General features: G+C 45.4%; 1 protein-coding gene across 1 annotated transcript; it reads left to right on the top strand.

Annotated features, from left to right (window-relative positions):
- The first annotated feature begins 16,788 nt into the window (after window positions 1-16,788).
- Window positions 16,789-18,118, top strand: LOC311139865 (zinc finger MYM-type protein 1-like). Its single transcript, XM_084174853.1, has 2 exons — window positions 16,789-16,891; window positions 17,084-18,118. Exons 1-2 carry the CDS (start codon window positions 16,853-16,855, stop codon window positions 17,609-17,611), a joined length of 567 nt encoding a protein of 188 aa, XP_084030979.1. The 5' UTR covers window positions 16,789-16,852; the 3' UTR covers window positions 17,612-18,118.
- The last annotated feature ends 251 nt before the right edge of the window (window positions 18,119-18,369 follow it).

The following is an 18,369-nucleotide window of genomic DNA, read 5'->3' as shown; positions in this document are numbered from 1 at the left end:
AGGTTTGCACCTTTGTTTCTAGAAGACCAATTTTGTTGTCCTTTTCGTCCACACGCCTGCCCTGTATACATGACACGATAGACTCTACTTTCCTTTTGAGCAAATCTACTTTTTTAACAAGCGATTGTAACAGTTTGTTTGTTTTGATGAGCCTTGAGAGCATTTTTGCTATGTTTTCCTGGATATCCTTTAGCTGGTCGTTACTCTCATTTGCATCTCCATGTTTTTTTTTGGTATTTTCCTCTAAGGGAAGCCTTGGCTTGTTGAGAGAGAGACTTAACATTATATTGTGGGACGGACGTTATTAGCCAAACTGGTGTCACGGTTATTAGTGGAATTCCCCAGGGAAGTTTCTTGCTGGACCAGATCTAGGATGTCTGTCCCTCAATGTTGCTATTATCAGAAGAGCTGGTCTGCGTCTAGACTGAACTAAATAAGCAGGCAGGCATTCTTGGACAGATGATCAGCCAACTCTGATAGTTAGGAGTGGTGTGTCTTCTCAGTCTTGAATTGATCAGATAAAAGCGAACTGTAAGCTGTGCTATGCTTTTTGCTGACAAGGATTTTGCTAATATAGATTTAAAAGTGATCACCAAATAGCATAATATTTGAGTGAAGCTAAAAAATAAATGGTTGGAAATAGTAACAGTACCAGTGCAACACCAGAGGAGTACAGAGATTGTAACATTAACAAGATCTTCTCAGCGGGGTACACTCTTAGAAAAAAGGCTTTCAAAAGGGTTCTTTGGCTGTCCCCATAGGAGAACCCTTTTTGGTTCCAGGTAAAACCCTTTTTGGTTAAAGTTGGAACTCTTTTGGGTTCCATGTGGAAAGAGTTATATATGGAACCCAAAACGGTTCTTCAAAGGGTTCTCCTATGGGGACAGCTGAAGAACCCTTTTAGGTTCTACACTGAGCAAAAATATAAACGCAAAATGCAACAATTTCAAAGATTTTACTGACTTACAGTTCATAAAAAGAAATCAGTCAATTTAAATAAATTCATTAGGCCCTAATCTATGGATTTCACATGACTGGGAATACAGATGTGAATCTGCTGGTCACAGATAGCTTAAAAAAAGGGAGGGGCGTGGATCAGTAAACCAGTCAGTATCTGGTGTGACCACCATTAACCTCATGCAGCACAACACATCTTCTTCGCATAGAGTTGATCAGGCTGTTGATTGTGGCCTGTGGAATGTTGTTCCACTCTTCAATGGCTGTGCGAAGTTGCTGGATATTGGCGGGAACTAGAACACGCTGTCGTACACATCAATCCAGAGCATCCCAAATATGCTCAATGGATGACATGTCTGGTGAGTATGCAGGCCATGGAAGAACTGGGACATTTTCAGCTTCCAAGAATTGTGTACAGATTCTTGAGATGGTTTCTGACCGTTGGTGCAGAAATTATTCGGTTGTGCAAACTGACAGTTTCATCACTTGATCTGGTGGCTGGTCTCAGACGATCCCGCAGGTGAAGAAGCCGGATGTGGAGGTCCTGGGCTGGCATGGTTAAGCTTGGTCTGCGGTTGTGAGGCCGGTTGGACATACTGCGAAATTCTCTAAAACAACATTGGCTTAGGGTAGAATAATGAACATTAAATTATCTGGCAACAGCTCTGGTAGACCAAGACTTTACATGTTACATTTATATTTTTGTTCAGTGTAGATACAGTTGAAGTCCGAAGTTTACATACACCTTAGCCAAATACATTTAAACTCAGTTTTTCACAATTCCTGACATTTAATCCTAGTAAAAATTCCCTGTGTCTTAGGTCAGTTAGGCTCACCACTTTATTTTAAGAATGTGAAATGTCAGAATAATAGTAGAGAGAATTATTTATTTCAGCTTTTATTTCTTTCATCACATTCCCAGTGGTTCACAAGTTTACATACACTCAATTAGTATTTGGTAGCATTGCCTTTAAATTGTTTAACTTGGGTCAAACGTTTCGGGTAGCCTTCCACAAGCTTCCCACAATAAGGGGTGAATTTTGGCCCATTCCTCCTGACAGAGCTGGTGTAACTGAGTCAGGTTTGTACGCCTCCTTGCTCGCACATGCTTTTTCAGTTCTGCCCACACATTTTCTATAGGATTGAGGTCAGGGCTTTGTGATGGTGTAACACTCTGGCTCTATGGACGTTGATTTTGAGCCAGGGTTGTTCATTTTTCTTTTGGGTGTATTTCATTTGGTGGTGTTGGGTAGGGGTGAGTTTCATTTGTTTGTGTTTTTGGTATTTGGTTAATGACTCCCAATCGGAGGTAACGAGTGTCAGCTGTTCGGCTCGTTATCTCTGATTGGGAGCCATATATATTCTGTGTGTTTTCACCTTGTGGTTGTGGGTTATTGTTTCTTTGTAGCTGTTAGTTGTATTCAGTTTAGATCTTCACGTATCGTTATTTGTTGTTTTCTTCGTGGTTGCTTTGATTAATAAAGTCATCATGTTCACTCGCAACGCTGCGCATTGGTCCAATCCTTCAGACGATCGTGACAGAATAACCCACCACAAGAGGACCAAGCGGCGTAACAAGCGGCAACAGGACCTACCTACGCAGGATGTATGGACGCCTCCTAAGGATTTTTGGACTTGGGAGGAGATTCGGGCTGGAAAGGGTCCTTGGGCACAACCGGAGGAAGATCACCGCCCTCGTGAAGAGCTGGAGGCAGCTGCAGCCGAGAGGAGGTGGTATGAGGAGGAATATCACCGCCCTCGTGAAGAGCTGGAGGCAGCTGCAGCCGAGAGGAGGTGGTACGAAGAGGAAGCGCGGAGTCGAGGCTGGAAGCCCGTGGTTACTCCCCAAAAAAATTTTGGGGGGGGGCACATGGCTTGGGCGCCTGGGCAGCAGGAGGCTGCCACAGGTAGAGCTGGAGAGAAGGCATTCGGATTACGGGAGCCATTGGCGAGTGGAAAGGGGGAAGTTGTTGTGGCACGGCATGAGAGACTGAAGTGTGTTCCCAGTCTGGTCCGGTCCGTTCTTGATCCCCAGTTAAGGCCAGTGGTGGGTGTTCCCGGTACGGGCCGGTCTGTTCCTACTCCACGCACCAGGTCCACGATGTGCGTCGCCAGCCGGCCAGAGTCTGCCGTCTGCCCTAGGGCATCTGAACTGCCCGTCTGCCAAGCGCTGCATAAGCCGTCCGTCTGTACTGAGCTTGCAAAGCCGTCCGTCTGCCATGAGCCTGCAGAGCCGTCCGCCAGACAGAATCAGACACCTGCTATGGAATCAGCAGGAGCCGACGCAGCCCATACTAGACTGGAAGCTCAGGTTCGGAACCAGAAAGAGCAGATCCTGCAGATGGGAGCCGCCCTACTGGAGGTGATGACTGCTATCCGAGGCTGGGGTCCGCCTCCACCGCCAGCCTCCCAGCCAGCACCATCAGCCAGCCATGAGCAGCCAGATCTGTCAGCCAGCCATGAGCAGCCAGACCCGTCAGCCAGCCATGAGCAGCCAGATCCGTCAGCCAGCCATGAGCAGCCAGACCCGTCAGCCAGCCATGAGCAGCCAGACCCGTCAGCCAGCCATGAGCAGCCAGATCCGTCAGCCAGCCATGAGCAGCCAGATCCGTCAGCCAGCCATGAGCAGCCAGACCCGTCAACCAGCCATGAGCAGCCAGATCCGTCAGCCAGCCATGAGCAGCCAGATCCGTCAGCCAGCCATGAGCAGCCAGATCCGTCAGCCAGCCATGAGCAGCCAGATCCGTCAGCCAGCCATGAGCAGCCAGATCCGTCAGCCAGCCATGAGCAGCCAGATCCGTCAGCCAGCCATGAGCAGCCAGACCCGTCAGCCAGCCAGGATCCGCCAGAGCTGGCCAGCCAGGATCCGCCAGAGCCGGTCAGCCCGGATCCGCCAGAGCCGTCCAGCCAGGATCAGCCAGAGCCGGCCAGCCAGGATCCGCCAGAGCCGGTCAGCCCGGATCCGCCAGAGCCGTCCCGCCAGGATCCGCCAGAGCCGTCCAGCCAGGATCAGCCAGAGCCGGCCAGCCAGGATCCGCCAGAGCCGGTCAGCCCGGATCCGCCAGAGCCGTCCCGCCAGGATCCGCCAGAGCCGTCCAGCCTGGATCCGCCAGAGCCGTCCAGCCTGGATCCGCCAGAGCCGTCCCGCCAGGATCCGCCAGAGCCGTCCAGCCAGGATCCGCCAGAGCCGTCCAGCCAGGATCCGCCAGAGCCGGCCCGCCAGGATCCGCCAGAGCCGTCCCGCCAGGATCCGCCAGAGCCGTCCAGCCTGGATCCGCCAGAGCCGTCCCGCCAGGATCCGCCAGAGACGTCCCGCCAGGATCCGCCAGAGCCGTCCCGCCAGGATCCGCCAGAGCCAGCCAGCCAGGATCCGCCATCTAGTCAGGTGCTGCCCCTTAGCCCGGTGCTGCCCTTTAGCCCGGTGCTGCCCCTTAGTCCGGTGCTGCCCCTGAGTCCGGTGCCGCCCCTTAGCCCGGTGCTGCCCCGTAGTCCGGTACTGCCCCTTAGTCCGGTGCTGCCCCTTAGTCCGGTGCTGCCCTTTAGCCCGGTGCTGCCCCGTAGTCCGGTGCTGCCCCTTGTCCCGGTGCTGCCCCTTATCCCGGTGCTGCCCCTTATCCCGGTGCTGCCCCTTAGGCCGATGCTGCCCCTTAGTCCGGGGTTGCCCCTTAGTCCAGGTGGGGTTAGGTGGAGGGTGGTCATTGGGAGGAGGCTCACGAAGCAGGTTGTGACTGTGGTGGGGTGGGGATCACGACCGGGGCCAGAGCCACCACCATGGACAGACGCCCACCCAGACCCTCCCCTAGTCCTGATGTTGGTGCGCCCGGAGTTCGCACCTTTAGGGGGGGGTACTGTAACACTCTGGCTCTATGGACGTTGATTTTGAGCCAGGGTTGTTCATTTTTCTTTTGGGTGTATTTCATTTGGTGGTGTTGGGTAGGGGTGAGTTTCATTTGTTTGTGTTTTTGGTATTTGGTTAATGACTCCCAATCGGAGGTAACGAGTGTCAGCTGTTCGGCTCGTTATCTCTGATTGGGAGCCATATATATTCTGTGTGTTTTCACCTTGTGGTTGTGGGTTATTGTTTCTTTGTAGCTGTTAGTTGTATTCAGTTTAGATCTTCACGTATCGTTATTTGTTGTTTTCTTCGTGGTTGCTTTGATTAATAAAGTCATCATGTTCACTCGCAACGCTGCGCATTGGTCCAATCCTTCAGACGATCGTGACAGATGGCCACTCCAATACCTTGACTTTGTTGTCCTTAAGCCATTTTGCCATAACTTTTGAAGTATGCTTGGGGTCATTGCCCATTTGGAAGACCCATTTGTGACCAAGCTTTAACTTCCTGACTGATGTCTTGAGATGTTGCTTCAATATATCCACATAATTTTCCTTCCTCATGATGCAATCTATTTTGTGAAGCACACCAGTCCCTCCTGCAGCAAAGCACCCCCACAGCATGATGCTGCCACCCCCGTGCTTCACGGTTGGGATGGTGTTCTTCGGCTTGCAAGCATTCTCCTTTTTCCTCCAAACATAACGATGGTCGTTATGGCCAAACAGTTCTATTTTTGTTTCATCAGACCAGAGGACATTTCTCCAAAAAGCATGATCTTTGTCCCCATGTGCAGTTGCAAACCGTAGTCTGGCTTTTTTATGGCGGTTTTGGAGCAGTGGCTTCTTCCTTGCTGAGCTGCCTTTCAGGTTATGTCGATATAGGACTCGTTTTTACTGTAGATATAGATACTTTTGTACCTGTTCACTCCAGCATCTTCACAAGGTCCTTTGCTGTTGTTCTGGGATTGATTTGCACTTTTTGCACCAAAGTACGTTCATATCTAGGAGACAGAACGCGTCTCCTTCCTGAGCGGTATGACGGCTGCGTGGTCCCATGGTGTTTATACTTGCGTACTATTGTTTGTACATTGCTCCCAAGGATGAACCAGACTTGTGGACGACTACAATTTTTTTTCTGAGGTCTTGGCTGATTTCTTTAGATTTTCCCATGATGTCAAGCAATTTTCCAAGCTGTTTAAAGGCACAGTCAACTTAGTTTAAGTAAACTTCTGACCCACTCGAATTGTGATACAGTGAGTTATAAGTTATAAGTCTGTAAACAATTGTTGGAAAAATTACTTGTGTCATGCACAAAGTAGATGTTCTAACCGACTTGCCAAAACTATAGTTTTTTAACAAGAAATGTGTGGAGTGGTTGAAAAACGAGTTTTAATGACTCCAACCTAAGTGTATGTAAACTTCCGACTTCAACTGTAGCACCTATTTTAGGGCTCCTAGAATGTATTGCTCAGGAGTAGACATTCCCCCTGCATGCAGTCTCTTTGTGTGGAGCTCTCTGTGATCCAGCCTGTCTACCTGCCCCAGCAGTGGAAACATCAAACAACGCTGCCCTGCGTAGCGTGACACATGATTGGGCCTGCCGCTTAGATAAACCCAATTAAGATCTAAGTGAACTCAGGTCGATTATCGATTGGATCCAAGAACTAATAATTATTTATTTCAAAGTTTACCTCTGCTGCACACACTGACTTGATTACTCTAGATTAGAGAGGTTGACATGATGATTGCAGCACAGCAGATCTTTCATGGCACATTGCGCGGGGATATCTTGGACAGATGTTCTGCATTGAAGCGAGGCCTACGCTGATCTGCAACAATACCCTTACCCAGTCCTCTATGGCTGCTCCTTATGTGCCTGGTCAGGCCACTGAACTCTCTTTATGTTGTGAAATTGTTAGATATTACTGCACTGTCGGAGCTAGAAGCACAAGCATTTTGCAACACCCGCTATAACATCTGCTAAACACGTGTATGTGACAAATACAATTTGATTTGATTTGATTTGAACTCTCTTTCTTGACTCTCTCCCACTCTTAATCTCTCTCTCTGTCTCTCTCAATATCTGTTTTTTTCTCTCTCTCTGTCTGCCTCACTCTCTCTCTCGCTCTCCACCTCCCTCTCCCTCCCTCTCTTTTTCTCTCCAACTCTGTCCTCTCCCCATTCTCTGTCATCTCCAATAGAGATATTTCTAATGACAGTGAGTGATCCTAGGTCATAATTAGCAGCGTGTTTATAGGAGGGTTTGGAGGTCAGGGATCAGTATTTGGACAGGCTCTCACTACTCCCTGATATTAAGGCTAATTGAGACGACTCTGTGTGCATCTCTGTCCTTCTCTCCCTGGTGCCGGCTGGTCTTTGGCCTGTGAGCATGATTGCTCCCAGCTTATTACCAGCCTGGATCATGGTGCAGTCAGTCATTATGGAGCTGTTTGGAATAGGGTGGGTCATCAAGGGGATACAAGATGACTGCTGGGGTTATGAGTGACTGAGTGAGAGGGAGAGAATTCAATGGTGGTTCTTGTATGTACAGTATATATGTAATTGTTGATGGGTTTTGGTTCCTTTTGTATGTGGATTAGGATATAAGGTGCTGATTTAGATCAAAGTTGATAAGAGTGGTGCCATTTGTTCAAATATGCCTCAAGTGGAGAAGAGCCCTCATCCACGCCAATTATGTTATTCCATACCCCTTTTTGTTGAAATGCATCAAATGTGTCAATGTAATGTATTTTACTCATTCACACTTTTTCAGCTGTTTCCAGGGAGGACAGAGTTTAGAGGGAACAGACAGAAAGACATTGCCCAGTTTGACCACAAGAGGGCAGACTCAGAGGGCATACTGGTAGGCTGCCTTCTCACTCACCACTGACCATACCCGTACCAGACCTGTTTCACTGGCTTCACCTGGGACTACAGATACTTCCTGCCAAAACTGTCCAGAAACAGGATGCAACAGAGTTTACAACTGTGCCAATTTCAGATGATTTTTCAGCCTTATTCTTTCTGGAATGTTTCTAGAGATGAGAGGACAGAGGGGTTGGATCGGGGCTGGGGGCCTGAGCAGAGACTCTGTCTAAGCATGATATGGTCATGTAACACATTTACCAACATATACTGAACAAAAATATAAATGCAACATGCAATAATTGTAAAGATTTTATTGAGTTACAGTTCATATCAGGAAATCAGACAATTGAAATAAAATAATTTGGCCCTAATCTATAGATTTCACATGACTGGGAATACAAATATGCATGTGTTAGTCATAGATACCTTTTTAAAAAATGGGACTCACAATGGGCCTCAGGATCTCATCATGGTATCTCTGTGTATTCAAATTACCATCGATAAAATGCAATTGTGTTCGTTGTCCGTAGCTTATGCATACCCATACCATAACCCCACCGCCACCATGGGGCACTCTGTTCACAGCGTTGACATTAGCACACGACGCCATACACGTGGTCTGCGGTTGTGAGGCCAGTTTGAAGTACTTCCAAATTCTCTAAAACGACGTTGGAGGCGGCTTATGGTAAAGAAATTAACATTCAATTCTCTGGCAACAGCTCTGGTAGACATTCCTGCAGTCAGGATGCCAATTGCACGCGCCCTCAAAACTTCAGACATCTGTGGCAATGTGTTGTGTGACAAAACTGTACATTTCAGAGTGGCCTTTTATTGTCCCCAGCACAAGGTGCACCTGTGTAATGATCATGCTGTTTAATCAGCTTCTTGATATGCCACACCTGTCAGGTAGATGGATTATCATGGAGAAATGCTCACTAACAGGGATGTGAACAAATGTGTGCACAAAATTGGAAAGAAATAAGCTTTTTGTGCATGTGGAACATTTCTGGGATTTTTTATTTCAGCTCATGAAACATGGGACCAACACTTTACGTGTTGCGTTTATATTTTTGTTCAGTGTAGAATAGAATAGAATAGAACAACTGTATTTTCCACACAATGTGGTAATTATAGAGATAATAACAATGAATCTCTGTTGCATGTTCTACAATGTGAGTGTATCTCTATGAATATGTAATTTAGGAGTATGGCTTATGATCTCTGACCTGCCATGGCCCCAGTAAGTGTTTGATGACATGTCAGCTGCAGCTCTGAAAGGACATCTGCCCCTCATGGCTGGACAAGGCTCTTTGAAGTTGGCTGAAGTTAACCATGGAGACCACAACAGAACATCTCTCTGTCTGTCTGTGGGCCAGGACAGATCTGCTTCATATCATGGTCAATTACAGGCCAGTCTACTTAGCTTGCCTCGTTAGAGAGTTATGCTCAGAGACACACTGAAGGCTTTTTTGTTCTTCACTGGGTGAGGCTTATGGTCAAGGGTTCGGATGTCATTGCATGGTCAGTTCCCTGTTGTTACTCTCCTTACCCCTTGGATGGGAAGTCTCACCTCTCACATTCCCATCTCTTCTCACCTCCCTGTTCGTCTTTATTGATAACCAATTGCTTTGATCCTAAAGGACTGGTGCCGTCTCCCTTAGTGCTGCTCAGCTCACACACACACACACACGCACACGCACACACACAAATAAGTACACATCCACACACACACAAGTCTGTTATGCCTCCAGCTGTCACCACGGCAACAGAGCTGGACTGTCTCAGGGTTCTGAAGGTTCCTGGTAAAAATAAACAAAGTCCAGGAGCAGAATCAACCGGAGGGGAGGGAGTACGAACGGAATGAGAAGTTGCCTTGGATTCCTCAACCACACATCATACGTGACCTACGATATTGTCATGCATCTTTCATTCCATTTACCATTTCAGGTGCAACAAATGAGCTGTGTCCCTGGTCCTCCCAGGTCCAGAGTGTGTAATGCTCTGTGTTTACCCTGCGTTTCAGTAACCTGTGCTGATTGCTGGGGAGCATAGGAAACACTCAACAGACCTCCCCGTGTTGACAATACTGGCCTTTGTGGTTGGTTCCTTGCTGCAGTCAGAGCCTTCTGTAACCAGAGCAGAGCGGTGGAGGCCGTCTGGCCTGTTTAGCCCTACAGTGAGCAGATGGCACATTCAGCACATTCACTACAGTGGGTTGTATCAGGGGATGGATGCCCTGGCCTGGGGGACTCTTGTGTGTGTGTGTGTGTGTGTGTGCGTGTGTGCGTGTGTGTGCGCTTGTGCGTGTGCGTGTTTGCGTGTGAGTTTGTGTGCACACCGCTGTCAAACGCACAGTGATAAAGTCATTACAGTGAAAATAATACATGGCCAGAATATAGCCTACTGTAATCACACAAAGCCACAGACAGACACTCACATACACAGAAAAAGAGAGAGCGAGAGAGTTAGACAGAGAAAGCATGCTGTCGCTTCTGGATTTCATTTACAATAATCCTCAAGCTTAGTAAATTCAACACTTTTATACGCTCTCAAATTTTTCACTCCAATGTAGCATAGCCTATGAAACAAACATGCGTGCATCTCATTCAAAACAGACAACATTATAAATCAAGAAATCGTTTCAATCAAAAAATTGTCAGGCTAGATCCGTCCATGTTCTAACCACATTACATGCCTTCTTCCCAGTGACATTTATGGTCCAATAACTTTGCTATATATCATTCCTCTACTGTATGTCTAGTCTGAAGACTGTCAGTAGGAATTGTGGCATTACAAAGGTTTGGTTTATAATTAGGACCAAAAGTTTGTTATGACCACATGACCTGACCAGGAAAAACTCCAGGCCCTAGTTATGGGCTACTTATTTCCTGGTCAGGTCATGTAGTCAGGAAAAACTCCTGGCTCTATACAGTATAGATAATCATCTGGCCAAGAGGCAGCCTAATTGGGCAGTGTTAGTGAGTTTTAATGATGATGTCTCCCCCTCACTCATGACCCAGACCTGTTTACCTGACCAGACCACCCTTCTTCTTTGATCCTACTCAGAATGACCTGCAAGGTCCAGGGTGGAATGTTACTATGCGTGTGTGTGTGTGTGTGTGTGTGTGTGTGTGTCTGTTTGTGTGTGTGTATATGTGTGTGTATGAGTGTGTGTGTGTGTGTGTGTGTGTGTGTGTGTGTGTGTGTGTGTGTGTGTGTGTGTGTGTGTGTGTGTGTGAACTCTTCAATTCCAAGGGTATTTCTCAGCTTGAAGATGGTAGAGTATAAAACACATTTGCCCTTAGGACACCAAGAAGAGGAGAGTGTGTGTGCATCTGTGTATGTGTGTGTATAACAGAGTGTGTCCATGCCTGCTCGCAATGGTAAATCTAAGCGCTGGCGTTTAGCTCTATACGTCCGGGCGTGTGTCAAAAATAATTTTGCGATTTTCACAGCCAAACAAGTGAATTGAAGTATGCAGGTAGGAATATGTGTATGTTTTAGGATGTACAGTATATTTTCAATTCAAGGCACTCTGACGAATAGACCATGTAGCCTTTTCCTGCAGTCAATGACCAAAAGCGCCCTCTTTGGCCTGGAACGTTATGAATAGTTTTCATAATTAATAATAAATACAAAAATTACGATGAACATCTGGTGTTTCTATGTCAAACAGTTTTGTTATATTTCAGTCTTCTGTGATGTATATAAAGTGTAATATTGGGATACAAACTCAAAATGTACAATGCATTGCTGTTGAACCAGCCTTAGTATCCTAGGCCTAGGTTAATGGTAGCCTATGGAGGGCTTGATATGAAAGGGGTAAAATCCTATCTGTTTTTTAAAACAACAACATTTTTAAATAGGATCGGGTCAGAAACATGATATCATAAACCACTTCCCTCGTTCGATCACTGTGTGCACATGTAGGCATTAATGTCTTTACGCATAACATTTGCATGTCTATACAAAATACTATGCTCATATCAATTGTATCGTTGCCTATGTGCGAGGCAGATTCTCAAAACAATTCTGCCTTTGATATGCCATTATAGGAGGATTAAATAGTTTGGAGGAGCTGTCCTTGGTAATCGGACGAGTGGTGCTCTTTGAAAATGGGGATGGATAGCCTACTTGAACAAGCAAAATGAAGTATGAAGCTATGTGAATTGTGAATAATGAAAAAGCATGAGGTCATAAACCTCCAAAATATGTCAAAGAACTCTCAGTAGACAATTTAAAACCTCTTTATTCATAGGCTACTTGGATAATGGCCAGGAGAAAAAGAAGCACCTATGCGATGCTGCTAAACCAGCATTGATTAAAGATGCAGTACGGGATCTTAAGCACTTACAAATTCTTAAGATATTGTACGAATTGGAATTTGTAACATATCATACGAATTGCAGGACGTAACATATCATACGAAAAGTATGATGTAGTACACAATTGTGCACAATTTTCAGGGACCTGTTTTTTCTCGTGAGCACCACTTTCAAAACTGCTGGCTGAAGTTATACAAAAGCTCTGGAACATCACTTTAAGGGGAGAGTATAAAATGGAATTTAATGGGGGGAAACATTTTTTTTTAAACGTTTCTAAATACGAGATTCACTGGCACAAAAGGCACATCTCTCTTCCATGGGCACTGTGCGTCAGGCTGCGCTTCCTCTCTCAAAATCGATGTCATTATCAACTGTTTTAATGTTCAGACCTGCTTTTTGTGGGTCTTAAAACTTCCCATTAGTGCTGCATGAAATTGTCACTTTGCACTTGTTTTTAAGGATACACCTCAAATATTGCCACCCCTCACATCTCAGCGCAAGCGAGATGATGTTAAACAGGTAAATTGCCAAAATTGGCGTTAGGGCTTGAAAATGTCAGTATGGCAGTTTTTACATGACGAAATTGCAAAGTAACGTGTTTTTGGAACTTGCGCCTCCTTAGCTCCAGCCGAAAATAGAGACCTGTGTGTGTGTCCAATGAGTTATCTGCAATGATGAATGCCTGTATGGATAAGCTGGGCCCAGTGAGATGACTGCTATCTGTGTAGCGAGTGATGTCCAGGAGGCAGGGTAGGAGGATGTTTGTACCGACAGCTGCAGACTGCTTAGTGTGTGATTTATGTTTCTCTGTTTTGCATGGAGAGAGCTTTCTCTCTCTCCTCTATTGAGCCGTTTCTGTCAGGCTACATGTAGGACTAGAACTGTCTGTGCTGCTCTCGCCTACATCGTAAATCAAACAAACCTCCTTCCCCAACTGAAAACCTCCTCCGTAATTTTGTAAAAAGTGTTCTTTATGCCACGTTATACTCACTACAGTTCATATCCCTCTGAATCTTGTCTTGACACAGTGCTTTCTCAGTACATTTTATATGGTTTGCATTTTATAGCGTTTGAATGAACAGAGCCATAAACTATGAGGAGCGATCATAAATACAGCCACATCTGAACATGCCTTTGAAGGGTTCATATTCAGTAAATACAGTACATGCTGTGAAAAAGTCAAATGGGTCTTCACAGACAAGGACTGTACTTCATAGTCCACTGTTTGTTTGATATCCACTGTCAGTGCTTTTTTTTTTAGATGTATTTAGCTAACATCCTGTCATATGGGGAGTTTTTGTGTGGTTAATGAGGACATTTTGGATTAAGGGGACTGAAAGGAGTTGGCAGGTCAGATTCCACTCACACCCGGCTGAGCGGGTAGAGTCTAGGGCCTTTGGCATGGTGCCGATGTTGGCTAGGCCAGGCTATGTGTTGGAGGACCACAGATATCCATGCAATCTAGTCGGTGTCCTGCCCTTTGCATAGTGAGAGCGTTAACAGGACATAAAGCACGATGAAATGAAACAGATGTCTAGCTGTTGCCTGTGAGAGGGAAAGAGTGTGGACACTCACACACACTCACACATGAGCGCGTGCACAAACACAGGTCCAACAAATGTGCTGTGTCAGTCATCACAAACAAATCGTCCCTCTCTCTCTCTATGCTGGGAATTGTTTGAGTGAGTGCTAAGTGCGAGTGTTGTGTAGAGTTAGATATCCTGGGTTTTATTTCGGTTTTCCTTTTCTTGGTGATATCATTTTTTTCTTCTATGCATGATTAAGGTTATTATTTCTATTTTCTTGTTGTGGTAGAATTAAGTATATTGTTTTTCGTGTCGAAATTACCCTGATTTTGGTGGGGATGGCGGCCCGAATGGGGACGCCGTCCCTGTCACTTCGGCACGGCTTTAGGTGTGTTACTGAAGCTACTGTCACGGTGGAGGAGTTTCTGGTCGCGGTAGGAGAGAAGGTAGGATATGAGAATATTGCTTATGCGTCACGGATGAATAAAGCGGTGGTGGTATTTCTTAAAGAAGAGCGCCTTGTTGATCGTATGGTTGAGCATGGCGTACTTCTTAAAGGAATGTTTATTCAAGTTACGCCGCTTTTTTCTCCGTCAACAAGGGTAACGATTTCAAATGTACCGCCATTTATTCCAAATGAGCTTTTGGAGCGCGAGTTATTGCGCTTTGGGAAGTTTGCAAGTTCAATTAAGGTTGTCAGTGGCGGCTGGCCGATAGAGGGCGCTAGGGCGCCGCCCCCTTAAATAAAATTATTTAAAAAAAAAATAAAAAAAATAAAAAAAATATATAATAATAATAATAAAAACATCAGTATGTCAATATTTGTGTGTTTGAAATATGGAATGCACACAGTAATATGTGTAAGATATGATAGAAAATCATATTCGCAACCTTTCCTATGCCTGTCAAATGCCTCGTCAGCTCTGGGCGATACAGAAAGTGCCCCGAGGAGGCGGGTCTACGTAGCAGTTAAGCCAATTGCTAATTTAAGATATGAATGTATGACATAAAATGTAGCTAATCAGCGATTTTAATTCGAATCCAAGGAGGGCGATTATTTTATCGCCCCAAGCTCGCCCCTGATAAAATAAGGACCGGGCTCCAGTGGCGCCATTTTTACTAGACGACAATGGCGAGCGCAAACGTTACTCCTCCAAGACCCAACCCTAACTCGGTGAAATCTCTCCTCCAAGATCCGTTTGAGAGGAGAACTTTGTCAGAGAAAGTTCGGGTGAAAGAGCTGGGCCCAGATCAACCTGACCTCTCAATCAGACAGCAGGCTAGCGAGAAAGGGAAGCAGTATATGCGCGGCTTCTCCCGTAGCTGGTACACCAGGAGGGCTTGGCTAGATGGGTGCACTGATGCTAATGCTTTATTTTGCTTTCCGTGCTTGCTTTTTAAAACGACGGGGTCAGATTCAGCATGGACAGGTACCGGAGTGAGGGATATGAAGCACCTGTCAGAGAAGGTAAAGAAACATGAGAACACCAGGGCACACATGGACAACTCTGTAAAGCTAGCTGTATTAGGAAGGGTGAACATTGCTACGCAGCTGGATGACGGCCACAGGATTGCGGTGAGGAAACACAATGAGGAGGTGGATAAAAACAGGCACATTCTATCCAAAATTATCGATTGTGTGAAGTTCTGTGGGGCTTTTGAGTTGGCCTTGCGTGGGCACGAGGAGACTGACTCCTCGGACAACCCCGGCATTTTCCGGGGCTTAGTGGATTTTGTTGCCTCCCTCGACAGTGTGCTGGAGGAGCACCTGAAGACAGCTACCGTTTTTAAGGGCACGTCAAAGACGATACAGAACGAGCTGTTGGAATGTATGCTGTCAGTGCTTAAGGATTACATCCTGGAGGAAGTAAAGAGTGCTGATTTTATCGCCATTCAAGCTGACGAGACGACTGACGTTTCCACCCACTGCCAGTTGGTGCTTGTGATACGCTACATCGATGCTAAAAGTAACGTCCAAGAGCGTTTTTTCGAGTTCATTTTGATCGAGAACGCAACCGCCGACACCATCGCTACAGCGCTGCTGGAGAGGCTCAGCACCATACTCTCACATGGACAAAAGGCCAAACTTATTGCCCAGGCTTACGACGGAGCAAGTGTGATGAGGGGAGCCACCGGCGGAGTGCAGCGTAAAATTGTGGATGTGTACGAAAATGCGCACTACGTCCACTGCTATGCACATCAGCTGAACCTCATCATGCAGCAGGCTACTTCACGCATCCCCAGGATCGGCACTTTCTTTTCCGACCTTGCAGGATTTTCTGCTTTCTTCTCCAGGTCTCCCAAGCGAACCACCGTGCTTGACGAAGTGGTTGCGCATAGACTCCCCAGAGCCTCTACAACACGGTGGAACTTCCACAGTCGCGCTGTAAACACTGTGTACGAGTACAGGGATGACCTCCTAACGTGTTTCCAGACCATCAGAGACTCTGGGAACTTTGATGCCCCGACTGTCAGAGAGGCGGGGGGCTTTGTGAGGATGCTCGAAGACGAGGCTTTCTGTTTTTTCCTGGCACTGTTCCACAAGATCATGCCAAATGTGGACATGCTTTTCAGCCAGCTGCAGAAGAGGAACATCGACCCTGTCTTCATTAAAGCACTTGTCCAGAGGTTCACAGACAGCATGCTAACAATCAGGTAAATAACTATATTTACTATTGGCTGATAAAGATGTTGTTAGAAAGATGAATAGTTCACTTACAACAGTTTAAAAGCCTAAACGTGTCTGGTCATCAAAGTGAGTGATTATCATAGAGCCGTCACAATTATATTTGTTTTAGTATTTTAAAAGGAAAGAGAAGACACAATCAGACGTTGATAATAATGCAGGAAAGTACTACACAGTTTGTAATAATTATTCAGGTGTCCACCAGGTCAATTTCTAGAAGAGGCCTAGTTGTTATATAAGATTAACTTTATTGCTAAGTGCACAGCAGAACAAAATGATGTTGCATCCCTCTCACAAATGTAATAGAAAAAGGCTTTAAAACGTAATAACATCAGTTAATTATGTACATCACAGGTTAAAAGCAGTTACTAGACATAGTTTGTGTGTATATACACACTATCTGTCTGTCTGTCTGTCTGTCTGTCTGTCTGTCTATATATATATATATATATATATATATATATATATATATATATATATATATATATATATATAAAAGTCACTGGTTGTGTGTTGAGGGGGAATTACAGTGAGTTAAGAAGTCTGATTGCAAGTTATCAAATTAAACTTTATTTTTTGGACCCAGGGCCTCAATTCCCTCTTTGTGTGGGGACAGCGCATCTGACGAGCAGCAACAGCCCATCAAGCGACGGAGGATGCTGGGACCAGGAGAACAACAGAGGTTGGCTATAGAGGTAAGTTGTGATGTAATTGTCAGTGTTTCCCCCTAGAACTTTTTTCAGGCCTGGTAGTATGTAGCCAAAACCCTGAACAATCAGCACCTTGGTAATCATATACTTGAGTTGGACATAGGCATGTGTCAGTCAGGATCACTTGCATCAAAATAGCTTAATTGCAAATTAAAGCTGATGATGTATCTTTTACAGGTATGTGATACCATCCTGAGTCATGCCAAAGAGAGGTTCTCCTTCACCCAGCACCTCATCAGCGCAACACTATTGCACGGAGAGTTGTTCCCACAACACAGTGTGAAGTTCCCCGATACAGCGCTTGAAACAACCGTGGAGGCGTACCCCATGTTGAACAAGGCCAAGCTCAAAACCGAACTGTCCCTCATCTATGAGAACAGTGAGTTCAAGGCTTGTAGTGGTGCAGTGCCCCTGTACCAGTTCTTCATGGAGAACAACCTTCAGAGCACTTTCACAGAGACTGCCAGCCTCCTCAAGATCCTCATCACCACACCCATGACAACTGCTGAGTCAGAAAGGTGCTTCTCTACACTGAAAAGGATCAAGACCTTCCTGAGAAACAGCATGACACAGGATCGCCTGAACGCTCTGGCCATGCTCTCCATGGAGAAGAAACTTGTCAGGGACATTCCTGACTTTAATCAAAGGGTCATTGAGAGGTTTGCCACTCAGAAGGACAGACGGGCAAAATTCCTGTACAAATAAGATGACAGACACACACACACAGAGCAGCTCTGGCCGCATGTTTCTTTGTATATAGTTGACCTTAGCATAAAAAATCCAGTTATATATGGTACTCTAGAAAGTCTTAATAGTGTCTTTGCTAATATTACTGTATATATGTTGTTTTGTATCAATTAATTGTTGCAGTTCTGGAGCACATTAACAATTAGTCACATTTAGTATGATCATAAAATACTGTATGCTATTCTTCCAGTCAAAGGTTTGAGTTCATCCACTTGATATCCATTTCTATATTATACATCCTTTTATACAGTGTAAGATTTCCTATAAACTTTATAATAATTTCATGTTATTGTCCACTTTCCACTCTGTTCTGACAGCATGCCTGTTGCGTTGCCTGTTTACTACCAATGGTGAAAAGTTCACTTTAAATGCAAATGAAAGGCTTGGGTTTGTGTAATATGTTTTTGTGTAAGAATGCCTCAACTTTTTAATATTGGCATTAAATAATTACTGAATGTTTCACTGAGCACTGCTGTCCTGCAGTTTGTGTTAAAATATATCGCGATGGTTACAGGAAAAAAAAAGTATGGCACAGCCCCACCGAGAATATTTTTCACCAGCCGCCACTGAAGGTTGTCCCATTGGGTTGCAAACACCCGGCGTTGAAACAGGTTATGTCGTTTCCGCAACAGGTGTTTATGTTTTTGGACTCACCGGAGCAGACTTTGGAGTTATCGTTTAAAGTCAAGTATGACAATAGACTGTATATGGCTTAT

Source organism: Coregonus lavaretus (assembly GCF_964263955.1).
Source record: "Coregonus lavaretus genome assembly, chromosome: 1".
NCBI classification, from domain to species: domain Eukaryota; kingdom Metazoa; phylum Chordata; class Actinopteri; order Salmoniformes; family Salmonidae; genus Coregonus; species Coregonus lavaretus.
The sequence above is the reverse complement of the archived record's forward strand: the minus strand, read 5'-3'. Positions and strand labels throughout refer to the sequence as shown.